Raw genomic sequence first — 21,668 nt, forward strand, 5'->3', positions numbered from 1 at the left:
ATGAGTTCAACCCCATGAACATGAGTTCAACCCCATGAACATGAGTTATTGTAAACAGCATAAAATAGGGAGAAAAGGGGAAGAAATTGAGCTGTCAATACAGGAATTAACACAGTGTTCAGAAACCAAAAATCATGTTGGAAATATTGAAAGTTTCCTTCCCCGTTGAAGGAAAACAATCTAAACTCATAAACTCATAAACCTAAAAATAAAATGATGGGATTTATTTCTACATTATTACCCAGGAATGAATTACACTGATTATACAGGATTTGTTTTATGAAGTAAATTATTAGGCAACTGACAAACTTCAGGAAGCAGCTAAGTAATGCTGCAGACTGTGCTAGATCTGAGCATGTTTTATTATGCACCAACTCATAAATAGCAACCATTGCAATGAAACAACTGACCCCAAGTTTTCCACAACTCGCAGTTGCTAGCTGGTATGTTGATGATGGATCTCAGCCACACAGGAAGGACTGGACAAGAAAAAAAATAATAAATCAATATAGATAGACTAGAGCTGCCCACATGCTTCAACAGTGAATGCTCCATAGGTTGTCAAGTAAAGAGAGAGAACATAGATCAGAGAAAACCAAAGAACAAACCCACTAAACTGAAGAGAGAACAAACTATTAGAATAGAAAAAGGAGTTTGTAAAGAGAACACAGAATTAAACCATGTGAGAAAGAGCATGCCACCTGCACCTTCCCATGTTCATATCAAGTTAGCAAATACAGTTTTGGTGGAGTTTGCCTGTTTTACAGGCAACAGACCTTGCTACAGGCAGTGACAAGCCTCTTGGCAATCAAATGATGACAACTGGAAGTTTATATTCACATTTCTTAGAGTAACATAACTTTAAACAAGAGGTTTATTCTGTTTCACTGCATGTATAAATGAAAAAAAATACTTACCTATAGAGAAAATATGTTGTGTTATTTATTGCTTGAGATTGAATATCAGACAATAGCATGCAGTATTAGTATAAAATTACTGTACTTTTCCCCCAAGTGGTTACATCAAAACTCTTAGAAAAAACATGTTTATCTACCTGCATGTGTATATACACAAACATTTATAAACACACGTTTTTCTGTGTATTATACACACAGAGAACACAAGTCTTACCTTATTACTCTTAACTGCAGAGAAAACCAGAGTGCACTAGGTTCAGTTAAAGTCACAGAAGGCTCACTACCAGAAGGTCATGGTGCCAAAGGCCATCATTCACCATTAACAACTGAATTCAAATATACACAAACTACAACACAAACGACACTGCATGATCTGGCACTGCTGATGTCAGCCAAAACATTCTGTTGGATACAGACCATGGGAACAGCAGCAACCCTGACAGACCAGAACCATGCCTACCCCCCAACAGGCACACTGCAGCTCAAAGAGATGAACAGTAAGAAAAAAGACAACAGCATGAAACAAAATAAAGCCCACCCACCTGCCCACCTCCACAGGGCAGAACCTTTTATACTCTGCTCACTATTTGCAGACTGCAACTGTGCTGCTCAGCCCCTCAGGCTTCAGGGTCTCCCTCATACACCTTTACCAGGCCAGTGCCTCAGAACAAGATAATCACCCAGAAAAAACAAAATTTAACTCACAGGTATTTCTTCCAGGTCTGAAATAAAAAACCCACAAATTTCAATTTTCCCCCCAAGTTTCCCCTATTACTGTAGACTACACAGGTTTTACTACCAAACACCATCTCATACACATCCCTCTAGGAGCATCCAAACATTAATCTCCTTATTGGAGGGTGATATAGAATCTGAAACATCCAAACAGAGATGAAAACACCTCACACTTCCTTAAAAAAAGTGTCACCTGGCAGCCTCTGAGAATGAACATTAACTTTATCCATTTGTGTAGATGTGGATATATGAAGTCCTTTCCACATGCTCATGAACAAAACATGCTAAAAATTGCCAAAAGAAATCAGCTTAAGTAAAACACAAATGGTCACTGGCAAACACATGATCACAGGGAAGAGAGCAGTATTTTTGATTCAAAATTGATCTTAAATACAGAATTTGAATCTAAGATTTTCTTCTAAATTTCCTTTAGCACTACTAAAAATTTTTTATTAAAAAATAGCCTTTTTTTTTTTGATGTAACTCAAGGGGTAAAACAGAGAATGAAAAACTAAGAATTGCCAGAACTGAAGCTTCCTTTGTTAACAGCTACATGGTTTACATGACAAATGGACCGAGTTCTTCTTATACACTTGTACAGCACTGGAAACACTGACTTCAAAATCTGTGGTTTTGTTCAATTGGTATTTCATCCATTTTGCTTGTTCACTCTTGTGATTTCTTTTAGTTATGACTGCAATGCATGCTCTGTTTTGAGCTGCATTTGAAAGCTGTAAGAAGTCTACAATTGCCAAAGATACCTGGATATTGGCTGTACCCATCCTACTCTCACCATATGACCTACCCAGCATAAAGTCCATATTTATTCCCAGTGCAATTCCTAATGCAGTAGAGGCAATCAGCAGATTACCTTCAAGGTGAAGTCACTCCTTTAGGCTCCTGCTTTCTCCTCTGTGGCCACTATTTGGCAGTTTTCAAGTAGCAGATACATTTGTTGGGGTATTTTAAGAAGACTAGAGTTACCAGGCAGTGTTCTTATACAGCTGGGGAGTAATGACACAGCCACCTGCTTCATACAGAGCAGTTTGCTGACAGCATTTGCTTTTTTCCATCATTGCTGAGAGCTCAGCCACACTGACAGACAACACATGCTGATCACATTCATTACACGTGAGATATATTCCAACTCCAAGTGGGGATGTGAAAAGATAACTTGAAACTTTCAAAGGAAGAACTGTATTTTAGAACTACTAACTATTATTTGGCATCATCTTGTAATGAATAATAATAAAAAAAGAATTCAGTACATCTTTGTAAGGGTTAACTGTATCTGTGAATCTACTTGAGACCTGAACAGAGTTTCAATTCTAGATAACAAGACTTCTGAGAAAACCAGGAAAAAAGAGCAGGAAATATAGTGCAGTTTATTTCAAGATGACACTTATGTTACAGCCCCCTCTGCTGGAAATATTTAGTACATATCATTACACAAGAGTCTGAAAAAAATTCTTCCAGAAAAAGTAAAATAAATTAAAAATACATTAAAAAGTTAGCCTATAACATGGCTTTTATTCCACTCCTATTTAATCTGCCACTTGCAGCTGAGTAAGCATCTTTCACAGAAGAGTAAGTGCTGTAATACCAACTACTGATAACTTTAGATCTTTGTTATCAGGCAAATCAGTTTTGACATTATTTTAGAGTGAACAGCCTTATTAATTTAGATAAAAGGACCTTAAACTGGGAGCTAAAAACACCCAACAGCCTGCATCAGGTGACATGGAATAACCATATTTTAAAATGGCCTTTCTAAATCAGAACTGCACAGAAAGACACCTAGAGGTGACCGACCACCTAGGACAGCTTTTCATGTTCCAGGTTTCAAATTCCCCCCTTTCCTTAACATGAGGTTCAATACAAGGCTCAAAGAAAGGAATTCAATGTCGAGACCCAGAGACAAGAGACAAAGATTCATAACCAATATTTCCAAGAACTGAATGAGGTTCACCATTTTCTCTCAAAATATGTTTTTCATTTGTATTTTCTTTGTATCCCAACCTTAAAATAACTAGCCATGCTCTTATTTTTCAGTTTCCCCAAATAGTTCCAAAGTAAGTAACTTTTATGTCCCCTGTAACAAAGCTTCAGGTGAAGAAAAATCTCAGTTTCTCTGCAATGCTTCCCATTTTCCTTATCATTAATAAAAGACTTTTTCACCCACACCCCTCTTCTCTTACTGTCCCCCCTTCAAGAAAGGGGACAGTAATACTGCAAAATGCTTGCTGTAACTCCCTTGGTTTGATACTCACAGCTGCAGGCATGGCTATGTGACTCTGGGCATAGGGCTGGTGATGTAGTGTTTGAACTCCATGATCGGAATACAGCTGCTACAAAAAAAAAAATTAGAAAAACCTGTTTCATAAACTTACTTTTTTGCAAGCCTTTCACATGAATTTAGAATCCTTAGAAATGTCAAATTTTGGGCCATGTTTATCTGAACTACTGACTTCTTAAAACCCACAATTTAAATATTTAAGTCTGTGTTTTCCCCACTGTACCAAAGTTTGGTAAACTTCATTTATCTTGATCAGCGTCACAAATCACTTTCCTTGACAGAAGTAGCAGCTTCTCTACTACACATCCATTTCACTCAGCTCTAACTGGAACAGTGTTCAAATGTGTCCATTCACACACTGAAGAGTAATTCCCAGACTTACAAGATATTTACATACAAATAATACAGATTATTCTTGGAATTTTACACCATTCTTCTGAAATTCCACACAGTTTCCTCTAACATGAACAAATTGCCTACCTGTAAACCAAGAGCCCATTATACCCAAGTATTCCTTAACTAATTCTATTTTCTTAGTGCTCACATATTTCAAATTTCTCTGTACAAGTTTATATCTGATTCATGAAATACTAAAGGTAAAATAGGAGTACTGTTAATAATATAATGACAGAAAAAATACCAAGATTTATGCACTTTAAAAAACAAACCCCCAACAATTCATGTCTTGTACTAATTCTGTGTCTTTGTAGGGAAATTAAATTACTTTGGTATGCCAGAATTTTCCACTTAAGATATCTCAAACACCCATTTTGGAACTTCTCTCAGCAACAAAATACACGTTAACTTTTGAAACAATATTTGATTATTGTCCTAATTTAACATCTGTTTTGGAATCCCTATTCATAAGGAATGAATATTTAAGAGAAGTACCAATTAATATGGAATAAAAAAAATGTAAAATTAAATTTTTCTGTAGCCTTTTACTGTCATTTTTAATATACAACTATGAAGAGATTGCCTTATTGTGCATCAGGAATCTCTTGACTAGTACTATAAATGCTACTGATATAGAAGCAAAAAAATTGTAAACAATTCAATCATTCAACCACTCGTAATTCATTTGGATCACTGCAATATTTAGACAAGCTTCTACCTGCACAGAAGAATCACTTCAGAAAACCACTATGGTTTGGGTATACTAACCCAGCATTCCAAAGAATCTGATTCCCATTTTACTTAAACATTACTTACAAATGAAACAAACTGACTAGCCCTTATACTGCTGTCTGTAACACACTTCTGACCCTCAAAAATATTTCAGAATCAAAGCATCCTCTGAGAAAAATGGAAGAGAAACTTTAAGTTGAGGACAGCTGAAATTATTTAACAGCAGCATGGATACAGGAACAACTGACCTAAGTGCTCTGAACAGCCAGTGCTTAATTTAAAACATTATGTTTTTCAATTGCAGACAAACACTTCAATTGTCAGCACTTTTTTTTTTTTTAAAAATACCTCAGGAACTGCAGCTTCCATTAGCAGAGGTGGAGATATACATCCACCTTCCTGGGTAATTCCTATTGGTTGATAAAAGACTTCAGATGGTTGCAGATATAAGAGTGGAGGTGAAGAGGTAGGAGACTGAAATAAAGCACATTATTTTAATAAATTACGTTATTTAAGCACTGTAGAGACCAAAACTTATTTTACAATCTTCTTTGCTACATATAAATGGAGACACAGCTTTAGAGGAAAGCGCCAGATTCATCTTTGATAACAAAAGAAAAAGTGAGTGGGAAGTGGGTAGGAAGGTCAGGTAAGAGGAAGGAAAAAAACCCAAAAAATTCTTTAGTAATTTTTTCATAGTTTTCAGATTTTATTTGCATTTTGGAGAGCATTGTTAGACAAATCAGAAAACTTGTAAAATTGACACTTAGTCTCAAGATCACAACAACATACTACAGTTAAAATCTTCCCTTGCAAAAATGTTACAGTAGCAAAACAAGTATTTTTGTTTTAAAACAACCCCCCCCAGTATTTCCATAACTCAGCAATCCAATTTCAAAGCAGCAGATGGATCTATTAGAGTGGAATCTGTCCATAACTGGACAAGGTTGGCTGCTCCTAAAGTAATGAGGCCACACTATAATGAGTTCAATCTTAAAGGACTCACTCCCTTCAGCTTCAAACTCTTCAAGTTCCTCGAGTGTCAAGATTCCCCTTGGAAGCTGCTCTACTACAGAGATCACCAAACCAATACACTCTCCCCCCCAAAATGACCAAGTCACCAATTCCAAGTTCTTCCTCCTGTTTCAAGGGTCTAGGTCTCACTTCACCCTACTTATGCTTCTACATGCTTCTGCTAACAATACTTTGAAACATCACAGTATCAGTTAATTAGCTACTTAATACTCATTTCTCAACAGAATTTGACAGTTTTCACCTGCTTCTGACAACTTATTAGGTAATTTATTACAAACTTTTTGCCAAAGTGAGAGGCAAGGGTAAGATGTTTTCTTTACATCAGATTTGTATTTGATGTTGCAATAGATGCTATTTTATGTCTTCTGCTGTATCAGCAAATCTTATAAATGCACTGCTAAAACACAGCAATGAATACTCCTTTCAACTAAGTTGTGAATAGTAGGAAGTGTCACAGTTAGGTAAGTGCACCATATCTTTGAACGAGGTGAAATGTAAAACTAAAGTGCTGAAACTATGAACTGTATTTACCTGTAGAACAGACCATTGCCACTGACTTGAAAAACATTGTGTTGGTGCCTAAAATCAAACAAAAAGATGTTACCAAATGTGATTAAGAACATATGCATACACGTTGAATACCAGAATTCCTAACATACTAAACCACGATCATCTCAAATCTATAATTATTTCTAATAAACTAAAAAGAAGAGAAAAATTTTCATTAAAGTTCCAAGAAGTTCAGGAACCTTTTTATTCATAAAAACATTGCATTAATAAATTTTTATTCATAAAAATATTCAGGAATATTTTTATTCACTCAGCCTCTGACTTGGCCATTTCATAAGCTTCAAAAATACTTAAGATTCTCAGCAGATGTGTTCAGACCACAAGAATCAATGGACCCTAGTGGGAACACTGAAAATGTTGTAGTTATAAGGAAAAAAGTCTTTTTTTACTATGAGAGAGGGGTCAATTATTGCAAGAGGCTATCCAGAAAGGTCATGGAATCTCCATCACTGGAGCTATTTAAAATCCAACTGGAAAAGTACCCAAGAAAACTGATCTGACCAGTCCTGCTCCAGCAGGAGTTTGGCTTAGATGATAAGAGGTTGGTACTAAGCCAGTTGTCTTGCAACACAAAAGAAAACCAATATATTATATTATCATGGCATTACATAAGGAGGATAAACTGTTGTTTAAAGAAAGCAGCCAATGAAATTAAAATGTGTTTGCTATCACTTTTTACTTCCTAATAACAAACAGCTGTGACAGTGCTGCAAACAGCACTGCATGGCTGGGGGAACAGTGTTTGTCTGAAAGCCCTTTTTAAACAGATACCTGATAATGATACGTAGGAGACTGATAAACTGGAGGTGCCACCATCACAGGGGAACTGGAAACCGAGCGGGACTTCAAAAATAAAAAAAGTTACAAGTCTTAATGCAGCAATTTCATAAACTGTCACTCCTGTTAAGCACAGCTGCAGAGCATTATAATGCTGAACCACCTCCCCTCCCTTTTGAAAATGCATTTACTAAGTTAACTTAAGATTACTCAAAATCACTGTTTCTAAGAGCCTGTGTTAGATGAAATAAAATCCCTGGCACATTCACTGAGTTCTTTCCATAAAGCACTAGCCCATCACTATCTAGAGAGAGTAAAACAGAACTTCTCCTGGGGTAAGGCCCAGACTGATACAGACTATCCTGTCCAACAGGTCAGACCAAAGCAAGAGTCCCCTGTAGAAGCAAAATAAACTGAAGTGATATAAAAAGTATGAAATAAACAGTCTAACATAAGGAAGCCATTTACACATCTAACATGAGGCACAGCTGAAGAAACAAAGTATGAGGGACTCAAAACACTGCACTCATCCTGGACCACAGAAAGAGCACATACCCCAAAATTAATTACTTACTGGCCATGGTTGCTGAACAGGAGAAACTTCAGATGTATGAAAATAAGCCACTCCATTATGGTAAACATATGGATATCCACTGGAAGTAGTTAAGTACATTGTACCAGCTTCTGGGGATACAGCAGTAGTTGTGTACATTGTACCAGCCTGTGGTGTTACAGCAGAACCTGGAATAGATATTTGAAAGCTTATTTACAAATAACTTAAACAATTTATTTTTTAGATGTGTACACCATGAAAAAAAATAAGGGAAGATCATTTCTGATTTTCAGAGAAAGAAAATACTCCAAGGAAAGAACATGGAGCAGTGTGCCTAGGGCCATCTCCATTCCCTCTCAAACACAAAACCATGAAAGCAGATGGTCACAGGATGTCTCCAGAGGTAGATGGAAAGAGCTGCAAAAGATGACAGGCATATAAATTAACAAACACAGGTAACTCCAGGTACCTACAAATACATATATTTTTAATCTCCAAATGCCCAAAAGTAGTTTGACACTATAGGAGACTTTGATAGGTAACCTCCACATCCTCATATTTAGCTGAAACAGAATTCAAGCACTAAACCCAACAATTATTTTATCACAAGGTGCTGTCTGGTTTCTCAGCAAAGACTGTCAAAAGTTCCATCTGCACCACCCTCTGACAGGTGCTGACAGCAGGTGCTATTCAAATAAAGGGATCTCTACCCTAAGTACAGATTGTCTCTCCCCTTCAAACACTGTCTCTGACATCACCTCAACTCTATTCCTCTCTACATTTTAGGAGGGGCCAGGACAGAACTTTGTTTTTCCAAAACCGTGTCAAACATGAAGATAAATTTCAGTTTCAAATATGACAAGACTTCTGTAGGGAAAAAAAAAAAAAGAGGAAAATTAATTCTGTAACTGAAATTAAAGTCTTGAAATCACAAAGTAGTAACATGACACAGAAAAAAAAAAGCAGGAAGAACACAATATAAAGAAAATTACCAAACAATTTTTAGTTTTCCATCTTGCCTTGCAAAGGTGTGCCACCACGAAGCACCATTTTACAGACAGAAAGAACACTGCAGAGGTCACCACTATGCTCAGTGGAAGACCAAGAAGGCCCACAGTGATTCAAGAGCTTTTATTGATCAGAAGAGTTTGCTTAATACCCAGAAAAGCCTGAAGACACTTGGATACAATACAGCTGAAATGTCATCCACAGACAGTCAGGCTAAGATGTTTGTTAGGATAATGCCAAGTATACCTTTGAAAACATAAAGGCTGTTCCAGCTCCAGCAAGCAATCCAGAATAGCAGTTACTGACATCTCAAATGAGATCAACAGGATCCCACTGCCAACAATCCTGTCCCCTTCACTAACTACAGAGTACATTGCACAAACTTTCTGCTTATGCTGAGCAAGTCTCTGGCAAAGGAAAAGGAAATCTCCATCCATCCCAGCAAACTCACTGTGATGGAAAAACACATTATGATGCTGGGGAAAAGCAAACTAAGTGGCCCTCCCAGTATGTTCAAAGCACTATGACAACATGTCCTATGACAAGAGAGGAGCTAAAACCCTCATTTTGCTTAATGGTATGGAAGACAGGCACTAGATTATATGTGGGCTGTAGAGGACAGCAATATATTGGCCAGCCCTTTAATTCTGCCCAATATAACAGAACCACAGCTCTACAGTGATATTGCAAGTCTAGGTGTTCTGGCTTCATGAACCCCAAAATGAGCTGCAATAGGACAAAGTACCCTAGCAACTAAGGTTAGACAGGTTGAGCATAAGAGCAGACACACTGAAATCAAACCCTAGGATACATCCTGGATGTCAGTATGATCTTGTATCACAGAACTATCCTAGGCATGAGAGGGTAGAGGTAGTTAAACAGGTCCACAAACACAGATCTCAAAAGGACACAGCAGCTTTCTTCAAGACTTTTTTTTAACCCCTGTTCCCTCATGTCTCTGAATTAAAACACAGATGTCTCTTCTATCAACATACACATTCAGCACAAGGGTCACACAAAGGAAGCACCACAAGTCAGGCAACACAACTGAGAAAGTACAAGTCAAAGATGGAAAGGGAAATAAAGCACAAGGGGAAAAAAAACAACGAAGGCATATAACCTCTTGATGATGACTGAGCAAAGATCACACTGAATAATTTCTAGAGCAAAGAAGCCATACAGTTGGAACAAAGGATTTGCTTTCCCCTGGGGAAACAATATCCCATACACTAACAAGGGAAAAGGGCATAGCTAGGCACAAGGGGAGGACGGAAGCAGCAAACTTCCTGTCTTCAGCAGGTACATCTGCACCAACAGCATCAGTGTACACATGAACTACTTCTAACAGGTAACGTGATGGAAACTAAAGAAAGCATCAGAATTGAACCAACATTCTTTTGCTCTGTCCTCTGACTGAAGATGAGCAAAAGGTTGGGCTTTTTCCTAACTCTTCCAAAAGGTACCACAGAACAAATACCGAAGCAAAGTTACAAAGTAGACTTCATTGCCTGCTGCATTTACAGAAGAAATCTATTTTACATCTGACACACAGCCCTTACTGAGGAACAACTCACAGATCTTGTCTTCAAGTCGGTGATTGATACATTTTCAGTATCCATTCAGTATCTTACAGCAAACAACTCAAGAACAGGATGGTGACTGCAACCACCCATTCCTTATGGTTCTAACAAAGAAAGCAAGATGGAACTGTCCTGATGGATTTTGACAACATAAATAAGTCAGTGAGTAACAGTGCAACTAACCAGCACAGCCTGATTTATCCCACAGAACCTGTGAGGACAGTCTAGATGTTTAGATTTAAGGTTCTGCCAGGCAATCTGAATTTCCCCTGTTCTTAGATAGGTAACCTTTTCCAATAAAGTAAGCAAACAACATATTAAGAGAGATAAAAGAACCAAAAGACCATAAATCTATTTAACTGGACATTTCCACTGGCATGCATTTACTTCCACTGCAAACCACTCTGAGCATATTCCATGCATTGTATTAATGCTGTGCCAGACCAGGTAGAGTTTAAAACTTATATTCATAGTGACACACAATACACAAATACAAGTAAAGATACATACGAGTATTAGGACTTCGTAGTTGTTGTTTTCGTATTGCTGGACCAATATTCAATTTCTTATCCTTATAATTGAGTTTTTTAGCCTAGAAGTAAAGAAAAACATTATTTTCTGCACACATATAGGCATCTGAGAAATGAAAATCACAAGGAGACAAGGCACTTACTAGGTTTCATCCTCCCTTGCTTTTTATTTACAATGCATTGCAAAAAAACCCCACACAAGCTACACTAGTTCCTTTTCCATCCTAACTTTAGACTGCACATACACAAAAATAATCATTAGTCATTTCAAGCATTACTTACTCTTCATGGAGCCTCTTGATTTGCAACTGGCACTTATATTTTTGAGTAATTATTTTCCATTTTAGCTCTCATGCATTTACTGCACATGTGTACATAAATGGACAATTTGAAATGTAAAAACTAAATTTTTTTGTGATCATGACAATATTTTACAAGAGACAGGAACAAGAAAGTCTGTGACCAGATAAGGACTGAATGTAACATGCCCATATTCACTCACAACTGCCTCAGAACTTCCCACCTTTTAGATTTAAAGCAAGGAAGAGGCTAAACTATCTTGTTCCATCTGGGACTTCATAAAGTAATATTAATTATGGCAAACATACCTATGCTTATTAAAACAGAGAACCTATTAAAACACAGAGCAACTCCTAGAAAACAGATGTACATTTCAGTCAAACTGCATTCCAACACAAACAACATAAAGATGATTCTTCCCAAAGCACTGATGTGATCTACCAGAGGTTAGAAATATTTTTTTTATGCACAACTTTCACAGTTGAGAGAAATATCTAATCTATATAGATTTCTCCAAAGCAAGAACACAGCAATGCATGCAAAATTACAGATGATGCTACAGAAAGTGAAGACTAGGAGGAGAAACTGTAATGAATTAAAAAAAAAATAATCAGAAAGACAGAAAGAAGAAACACTAGTATTAATAGGATATGACTAGAAAGAGTAACCTGGTGAAACTCCTCAAGGTCTGTTCCCAATACTAACAAAATTCAGTAATTTAGAAGACTGCAACATAGAAAAAGAAATTTCTGGAGACATCACTCACAATAAAAAAGTAGGATACAAAAACCCCCCTCAAAATCAGTCCAAAGGATGATCAGAATATCATATAAAAATAAATTCAAGAGTACAAAACGGAAAACATTGATTTCCTACGTTAAGTCTAGAAACTCTCAGCTTAAGATGCAGAAAGACCTAGATGCTACAAGTTGACTGTGAAATAGCAGAAATATGTAAAGATGAAAGAGGTGACAGAACTGCAGAATGTTTCAACTAAAGGACAGAGCAGGCATCAGTAAGACTTCACATGAAGCAGCCTTTCAGTTACAGAGGCAAATACATTAAACCATTTTCACAATGGTACTCAGTACCATTAGTGTTTAGTTTACAGAAATAAAGCAATAAAACAGGAGAGGAAGAAAAACAGCTGACTCAAGAAGTTCCTGTCTGTGGCTCCACATAACTATTCCTTGAAAACACACTGAAAATTCCTTTGAAAACATCTCAGCTCTTATTTTGAATTTTAATACAAAAGCTTCCAGAGGTTTGGAATTTCAACATTTTAATCAGCCTTATAAATTGTGAGAATCTTAGATGCCATCTCCTCTGAGCCTTTTTTTCCCCCCTCCACCTGGATTTTCACATGAATGAGTAAAACCTGAGTGACAGATCTTTCCAATACACTCCAACCAGAACATGAAGCACACATTTAAAAAGCCAAAATGAACTGAGGAGCTCACATGCAGCTGAAGAGCTAAGCATGTCTCAAGGGAGGCTCTGCAAGCAGTGTCAACACAGTAATGTAGCTCAGAGGAGAAGCAAGAGGTACATGACACGAGCTTCATTATTTAAGACTTCAAGTGAACCTAATTGTCACTAAAAAGAATTACATTAGGTCTGACAAACAAACATGTCAAAATAAAAGATAGTTATCTTTCCAACTCCCTGCAAAAAAATCTTGACAGGAGTGGATTTTCTAGTAAAGCAAATGAAAGCAATTCTGAAGGATGAAGTTTTTATAACTGTGTACTTACTGCAGACCACAAACAGATCAAGAACATAAAGACTGGATGTCAAAGTCAAGAACAGTACTATGAACTAGCACTTTCCTTCCCTAGTTCCAGAAGACCTCAGTATAAATCTTACCTTGGATCTCTTTAAACCATTTTATTAACTGTGAGACCAAACCTACCAGATCTTCAAATGTAACTTGGCAAACAGAGGATCACACCACCAGAGCTACTCGTGCCTAATGTGAAATGAATTATTTAAAAGAGAAACCCAAGGGGGACTATTGCTTACATCTTGTAAAATCTTCTGTGCCTCTTCCTGGGTTTCAAAAGTGACGAAGCCATACCTAAATAAAGATTACAGATGTTAAGCCTCTGGAGTTCATATTTACAAACACTGCACACTGCTTGTCGATATACAGTACAAGTGACATTACCAGGCAAATTTAACAGGTAAAAAAAAACAATAGTAGAAGATTGCAGTTACAGCTTTATTCTTCACAGCTTTCTTATTATATTTAAGCATGTGGTAATGTATCACTGTGAACAAGCAGCCCACACAGAAAGCTATCCTTGTTACTCAGCCTATGTCTTAAGTTCCTTCATTGCTATTAAACAAACATTTTGATCTAAAGCTTTGAATTCTTGTGGGTGACCAAGATGAGAAACTTGGGATTTTTTTTTATCTTAAATTATTATTATACTGTAATTTATAGTACAGCTCCAACCTACTTCAGAAACAACTGTGAATGCTCCACACTTCCACATACACTATTTATCATTTTAAACTGAGTTCTTAGAAAAGGCAGCAATGCAGAGATAAACATTATCTGGGAATTATTCTTGTAATTCTTAACATGATTAGCATTACAAAGAGTTCTGTGGTGATCACAGATGAAGCAATTCTCATTCTTTGTGACACAGTCTTTCACCATACCTCTTCTAGCTGCTGCAGTAAATCAAACAGGCTTTCTACACACAACTCTTGCTTTTCCAAACCCCCTCAATTCATTCCCAGAGTAATCTAGGCCACTGAATGTGACATTGCCTGTGCAAAGTAAGTATCTGATCATATATAATATGTATGTAAAAAACAAAAATGCTCCCCCCTCACCCCTTAATCTGAATTTCAAAATTTCTGAAAACCTCTAGTATTTTTGTACACATAATTTTTCAGGGTCATGGTTCATCTCTCAGTCAGATTACAGATGATATCAAGGTGGCCTCTGTCTTTCCTGCCAGCAGATCAGATTTTGCAATACAAGTTCTTCTCTGTGAGCATTTTCATGCTTCTTTTTAGTACAGAGGTTCAGGAAGTCTGACTAGCCACACTTTTAAATTTGTAGGCTTTTCTTGTATTGCCTTCTCTAAACAAACCAAGACATTTCCATGTTCAAAGAACACAAACTATTCTCCTACTTGGGATCTTACCTATGCAGATTTATCATTCTATGGACTGCCTGGACAATAAACTAATAAAACAATCACATACACCCAAGTTTTTAAAATCACTTTTCAAGGAGAAGCAATGAAGCCCATGTTTGCATTTCAAAAGAAATCCCTGCACCACGTAAAGTAATTATTTTCTAACATATTCACTGTGAGACATACGTTGGCAATCAAAACTGCATAATTATTATGGGTTATGTGGACACACATACTGCAAGTCTCATATTTCTTGGAATTGCATAAAAGACCAAAAGGCTTAGTGACAAGGACCAAGTCCATCATGCCATGGAAGTGCTCACTCTGAGCTAAGACCTGCAGCTCAGTGTGTAACCTGCTGATGGGTGTTCAGCTCTGACAGCACTGAGAGGCTCAGGAGAGAACTCACAGGTACCAGGTTCTCACACACATTCCCTTTTGCTTCAGCCCCCTTCCCACCCTTCTGTGGCAGAGCACTTCCCCACCTTATCTGCATCACCATCCTTTGGGTTCCAGCAATAGTCTTCCTAGGCAACCTTAATCCTTCTTCAGATCTGCTCTTGGGCATTTCTCTTACTTTTGCTTTCCACTCTTAGTCCCCCTTTTCTGTAATCATGATTCACTGTCAGATTTGTCCCCTACACTCTTGTTACAAGAGTCTTCACAAAGAACCTCAGCTACTGCCATGCACTCCAGCATAATGAGGTGTATCTCACCTCTTGCTTCATTTTTAGGCTTTTTTCCCAACTGCCTTTCAGTAATAAATATATTTAATAACTAAATAACATTTTCAGGATTACCTACTTAAATAATTGTTATTAAAAAAAAAACTAGAAAAATGAAAACTATTGATTTTGTCCCAGTTGCACACAGCTTCATCTTCTACAAATACAACTATAGTTTTAGTTATGCCAATTAGAGACATTTACATGGAAATATTAAAGGGCAAGAACAGATTTTTGCAAAGATAGATTAGTTGGTAAGATCAATGAAAAAAATTCATATTCTGAGCTATGAAAACCAATCAAATTTACTAGAGTCAGATTTGTTATATTTTTCAATTCCACAAAAAGCTTATTCTACTATACCAACCCCTTTGATACTCCAGCTCTGTCATTTATTATCTTCACTTCTCTCACACTGCCATACTGAGCAAAAAATGTCTTCAGGTCATTTTCATTAGTCTAGTACAGTAATTCAAGAGAGGAAAAAAAAAGGAAGAGTTGGTTTGCATGGTTATTCAATGAATATTTACCAGAGAATTTTTAAGGGACATACTTTGAATAAAGTTTGCTATAAACTAATTATAACCCTGGATAGGAAGAGAGAAAAGTGAACAAGTATGAGCCTCACAGGTCATTTAATTACTGCATTAATTATTCATCAATAACACTAGAAAGTAATTAAAACTCCTCTTTAGTAGATTTATGTAACAAGTGCCCTTTCACAGCTAAGACCACTGAAGCAGGTTTACTAGATCTGAATTTTAGCTTCTGTGAATTACATTCTAGAGCAGTTTACAGTATTAAAAATCACTACCATATTTTCAAACTTCAAAACAGCAAAGTACACAGATTTCCAAAAGAATATACATAGGTCACATTTATTTAAAAAAATTCCCACTAACCCACAGTGATTTACTGGTCAAATCCACTGAATACACCATGATCCCTCTTTCTGAAGCAGTTCTAACTTGAGAACTGCAAATATGTACAGGCCCACCAAAGGAACTAACCACTGTAAGTTAAATCAGAAAAAAAAAAAGTTGTTTCAATGGCAAATGGTCTAAAACTTGGAAGAAACTGCTCCCTTCTGAATACATATGGAGCAAGACAAGTTTCCAATGTACAGGCACACCTAAACTACACCATCACTCACCTGCCTTCTATGAATCTTCTCATCTTGTAAATATGTATCACACATGGTGCCCTAAACACCACATCTGAGATTTTCATTTTTACACAGTCCTTACTTAATAGTATATCTAACACTGGAAGAAGTACAGTTATATGCATGCATCATTCATTTATACTTTCCCCTAAAGTAGAAGTAAAGCATTACTTCTGGTATAAGTGAATTACTTCCATTGGTTTAAATTGTATGTGTATTATTAGATCCCTTCCAGGACCTCAAAGGTTTATCTGCCTCATCCAAGACTAAAACTGAGCAGTGCTCCAAGTGTCATCCACAGACACCAGGGATTGCTACACAAGACTATAAACTTGGAAAGACAAAGGTTTACATGCAGAGCAGTGACTGAAGGGGAATAAGAAGAAAACACTGTTCTAAGATACACAGTGAAATCTGCAATTATGTGCACAAACATGACATTGAGAAGCTTACCAGAAACACCTCAGGACTTGCCTTTTCCTGTTTTTAAGACAAAGATATTTGTCACATTCTTGAGAATGACAGAGGCAAAGACTTAGCACTAGCCTAAGACATGTGGACCACACCACTAAAGAAAGTGCTCTTCAAAACAAGATGAAAATGTTCCCAACTCCAATTTCTCTTACTGAACTGTTTCTCTAAATTTCTGCAGTCAGATGTTTCCTCTGACAAACAGGAATCACTGCTACAGTGATAGACCAAATGGTGGTGCCTGGCAAAATCATAAAAGAACTTGCTGGAAAGCAAATAAGTTTTTGTTTAGTGTCTCCCTTTTTCACAAAAATAAAATAAATAGCTTTTATATGTCCTCAACTGATCTGAGTAAGACTTATGGGGTGAGAAAACCCAACGAAACCCAATCCTTTTTGCCATGAGATTCCCAACAGAAAACAAGTTAACACTGACACAAAAGTCCTATGGTTTGATAAGAAATTTAAGACTGTTTGATATAAAGAGCCATAGCAAATGGTAGAGTAGCTAAAATGTTGATAGAGGTTTCATCCCCCCAGCAAAATTCCATCTTCTTTTGGCTTACAAGCATGCTTAAACTCTATTCTTAAAAATAAGATAAATAATAAATTTTGAAGTATCGGCAACTGAACCAAGAAGTCAAGAAACCCCTCAAAATGAACAAAAAGGAGGATAACTACCAAAAATATTGGTACATTAGGCAGAAAAGTGTTTGAACCTCTGAAATTGCAGTGCAGACAGAACAGAGTGAGGTCTTTTTATACCTCTAGTCATTTGCTTGCTATTAGTGCAAAAAGCTACTGTGCCTCTTTGATAAAGCTCAAATATCCTGAAGGCCTTGTACAACATCTCAAATTACAAACATGTCTGTTTGAATTATCTCAGCCAAATGAGCTAGAAGATCCTGGAGTTTCTTGCACTTGTTATGCAAAATAGTCTGAATTGTAAATTCTTATTCCTCTTCAAATGAGACAGCACTCAGAAGATCCTCAGTGAGGATTAAGGAAGAGACTATGCTCTTGGGAGGAACAAAACATCAGCTAAGCAGACCAAGCATGTCTTGCAAAAGTCAGTGGCTTAATTACCTGAAGTAGGAAGAAGGAAGAAGACAAAAAAGATGGGAGTAGCTGGTATGAAGATCTGCCAAGTACCTTGTCAGAAACGTTGAGAGTGACTAACCAGTGTAAGAGCAGCTCAATATTCACTGCTACTCAAGGGTTTTAGGGAATACACCAAGGCACAAGCATTCTAAGAATTGAGATTAGTACTGCGAATTATCCAGACAAACTTTCATATGTTTTAAAACCAAACACTTGTCTTTGAGAAAATTACTGTGGCAAGTGAGGAATAGTTGCACTGCAGCTTCTTTGTATGAACCAGAAGAGAAGTGCTAGAGGAACTAAAGCTACTGACATTTGCTTTGTTTGCCTCATGTAACATTTAAATTACACTAGGTATTATACATAAAAAACTTCTACATACTTTTCTACCACAAGCTCTACTGATGACAAAAGCCATCTTCTTTGAAAAGAGAAAATTCTGAAGATCTGATTTGTCAAAAGCTTCTAGCAGCTCAGTGTACCAAGTCAGCTTTGTAGGACAGATATGTAAATCAAGGCTTAAAGCTTTATTCTCTACTGTTGATCTGGACACTACATTGAAGGGCACTTACCACCTAAGCAAGCACATGACTGTCTCTCTCTTTCCTGTTGATTTTTATAAGGTTATACATTATCATTCAGCAGCAAAAATAGGAAAAAAATACCTTAAAATCAATTCCTCCCACAAAGACACGATTTGGAGTAACTGTTCCGAACCTTGGAGAACTGATCAGATTATTTAATCGTACCGGTGACACCGTGCTGGGACACGGAGGTAAAGATTCTGTTTGCATCTGATCTGTCACCTGCTGGGTGAAAGAAAACAATTTTGAAAATCTTACAAGTTATTTGTCAGGAAATGGAAATTCTCTACAGACCACACAGAATTTCTTCCAAAGCGCAGTAAAAGCTGAACTGAACACAAACCACATTTTTCTTCAGAATGCAGCTCAGTGTTTAAACATAAGCTTAATTTTAAGCAATTCAGTAACTTAGAGACTATGGTCTGAAGTTCAATGTTTAACACTTTTCCAAATTAGACATTCAGAACCTAATCCACCAATCTTGGTTCAATCTGCACAGCACCCTGATGTATAAATCTATTTCAGAAATTATTTTATACCTCTTAGAAGTCCTTATTTTAAACCTATATAGAATGGACATGGTTAACAATTCGTGCTCTCACACACATCTGCAAGACCCTGTTCTTTGCAACAGCTTCTGGCTGATTTTCCAAGTGCCAACCACCCATAATTTCACCACACGAAATCAACAAGTTCTGTACAACTGATGAGAATAGTTCTTGAAGACTATAGTCTTCTAATTCAACACTCTCTTGGCCCACCAACTTCCTGATGTTTTAATTTCCACCATACTTACCCCTGGAACTAATTTTATTGGAAACTCTTTTCAAAACAAATGCATACTGCCTTACAAAGTCAACCCTAACTGTGAGGTCATGGCTGTAAAGCAGTCACACAGTATTGTCACTAACTTCTCCAACAGAAATTACAATAAAGGCTTCAAGACCATTATTGCTGTGGTAGTCTGTCCCCCCTCCCCCCGACAAACTTACCAAAACCAGTCCTGGACTCTAGTGCCCTGCCAGCACCACTAGGGAAGCAGCCCAAAATGAAACACAGGCAGCTGCTGCAGGCTGCAGATACCAAGGCTAATAACAAGCAGAGCAGAAAACTAAAAGTAGGAATCTAGAGGTCTCAGCCTCCAATCTTTCTTCTGAAAGGATTTCTGAGATAAATATATTTTTCTTACTATTGCTCAACCCTTAGAACTTGTAGCGAGGTCCAACCCAACACATGCAAGTATATTTCAAACACAGAAAGCTACTGCATCAAGTATAGAGCTCTTTTGCTTCTTGGAGTATCTGTGCATTTTAGCCTCTCTGAAACCAGAGCAGAAAATGAAGTTCTGCTCTTAAAGAGTTCTCTTCATAGGATCCCCCCCTTTCATTTACACTGTTTTACTTCCACATTTTGCCTTTCCCCCGTTGACAAGACAGCATTTTCTTGGCTGTGCCTCTAAGCATTCCTGGACAAAGCCAAATCACTTCTCCTTAGAACACACAAAAAGTAAAGGCTGACAGTTGCAGTGTAGCAAGAAATGGAAGATCAGTAATTAAAAGAACGTCAGGGAAAAAAATCTGTCTTTCTGTTCGCGTTAATGCTATTGTTTTGGATACCTTAAAGACAATAAATCCAGCTTAAGTCACACAATTTAGGGAAGACAAAAGTCCTTTCCGAATTTACTAAAACACACATTTGGGGCAGAGGAAAACCCGAAGTCGTTAACCTGATCTATTCTCAAGAATCCAGTGTGCATTTCTCCCGCTGGGAATACTAACCTAGAGCAGGGCCCAACCTGAACAACAGCCAACACCACTGGGCAAGGAACAAACATAGTTGCTACAGTCTCAAAGGCTTTAGGAAGAGGACTGTGTTTTGCAGAGGAAGAACTCTTGAAGGACAAGACAGGTTACTTTCTCCATCTCTCACACCAAAGACAATTCTCTAATTGTATAATTATCTGGCAACTGTGTTCAGCACGGAAGCTTCTGGATTTAACTATAACAATTAACAGCTGACATCACAGCCAAAATGTATTCCTTACCTCAAGGAGCTCAGACGGCATTTGCTCCATACAAGTTTTAAGGGCTGTCTTATTAAAAAAACCCCAACAAAACAAACACAAAAAACCCAAATGGAAGAAACGAGAAATTAACCACATCACTTGTGAACTCCCAACACAGCAAATTCCAGCGAGTTTTTAAAGTTAAAATCTGTATTCTGATAACTACCTCTTTACTGTTGGTATGACAATAAGAAAATAGTATTAAAAAAAAGTTAGATATGTACTAGCATCACTTGCCCAAACATTTGTTTTCACTGGTTTATAAACTTCCATCACTTCGCCCAAATAATACGGATGTGTACATTCAACAATACTTTTATGTTTTATCTAGTGTGCTTGACAACCACTCTTCAGCACAAGCGCTAGTTGCATTTTTACAGTGAATACACCCCACGGTCCCCCAACCAAACCCTACGAAGGCCTGGCGATTCACCGCACCTAACTCCCTAGTCAGCTCTATTTTCCACAGCCGGTGCGCTGTAAGGCCGGGAGCCGGACCCCGCAGCCCAGGCACGATTATCCCGCACACCCGGGCCCGGCGCTGGGATCTCCACACTCTGAGGCAGCCGCGGACAAAATGGCGGCGGCGGCAGCGGCGGCAGCGCCGCGCGGGCGGGCGCGAGCCGTGGCACCCCGGCGGGACGGCCGCGCTCCCGCTCCCATTCCCGCCCCGGCTCCCATTCCCGCCCCGGCGGCTCCCCAGCCCCGCCGGGCTCCTCACCGCGCCCTCGGGATCCATCGGTCCTCGCAGCCGCCTCGTCGGCACGTTCCCGGCACCTTCGCGGCACGCGTCGCGCTCCTCAGCTCCGCCTCGCGCCCGGCCGGCGAGCGCCAGCAGGGCCGGGCCTGCAACGGGCGGGGCAGACACAGCCCCGCGGCGGCGCTGCGGGCGGGCGCGGCGCTGAGCGCGGGGGTCGGGCGGACGGGGCAGCCCTTCCTCGTCCCAGCGCCCCGCCGCGTCCCGGTCCCCGAGG

General features: G+C 38.2%; 1 protein-coding gene across 6 annotated transcripts in view; it reads right to left on the minus strand.

Annotated features, from left to right (window-relative positions):
* BOLL (boule homolog, RNA binding protein) overlaps positions 1-21,537 on the minus strand; it is a 25,691-nt gene extending 4,154 nt beyond the window's left edge. Inside the window, exons 1-11 of one of the 6 annotated variants that reach the window (XM_027637166.1) lie at positions 21,416-21,537; positions 18,711-18,851; positions 15,677-15,768; positions 13,452-13,506; positions 11,110-11,191; positions 8,033-8,199; positions 7,453-7,524; positions 6,643-6,690; positions 5,425-5,550; positions 3,923-3,997; positions 411-479 (exon numbers count right to left, since the gene is read on the minus strand). In XM_027637166.1, the coding sequence (XP_027492967.1) occupies positions 462-479; positions 3,923-3,997; positions 5,425-5,550; positions 6,643-6,690; positions 7,453-7,524; positions 8,033-8,199; positions 11,110-11,191; positions 13,452-13,506; positions 15,677-15,768; positions 18,711-18,851; positions 21,416-21,433 (894 nt within the window). In that variant the 5' untranslated portion in view covers positions 21,434-21,537 and the 3' untranslated portion in view covers positions 411-461. Of the gene's footprint in view, positions 1-410; positions 480-3,922; positions 4,001-5,424; positions 5,551-6,642; positions 6,691-7,452; positions 7,525-8,032; positions 8,200-11,109; positions 11,192-13,451; positions 13,507-15,676; positions 15,769-18,710; positions 18,855-21,132; positions 21,312-21,415 lie in introns of those variants that run through there. The other 5 variants (XM_027637162.1, XM_027637161.1, XM_027637165.1 and 2 more) reach the window with 5 other exon arrangements.
* Between the last annotated feature and the right edge of the window lie 131 nt (positions 21,538-21,668).

The sequence above is a fragment of the Corapipo altera genome, unplaced genomic scaffold, assembly GCF_003945725.1.
Source record: "Corapipo altera isolate COAL_440 unplaced genomic scaffold, ASM394572v1 45, whole genome shotgun sequence".
In the NCBI taxonomy this organism is placed as follows: domain Eukaryota; kingdom Metazoa; phylum Chordata; class Aves; order Passeriformes; family Pipridae; genus Corapipo; species Corapipo altera.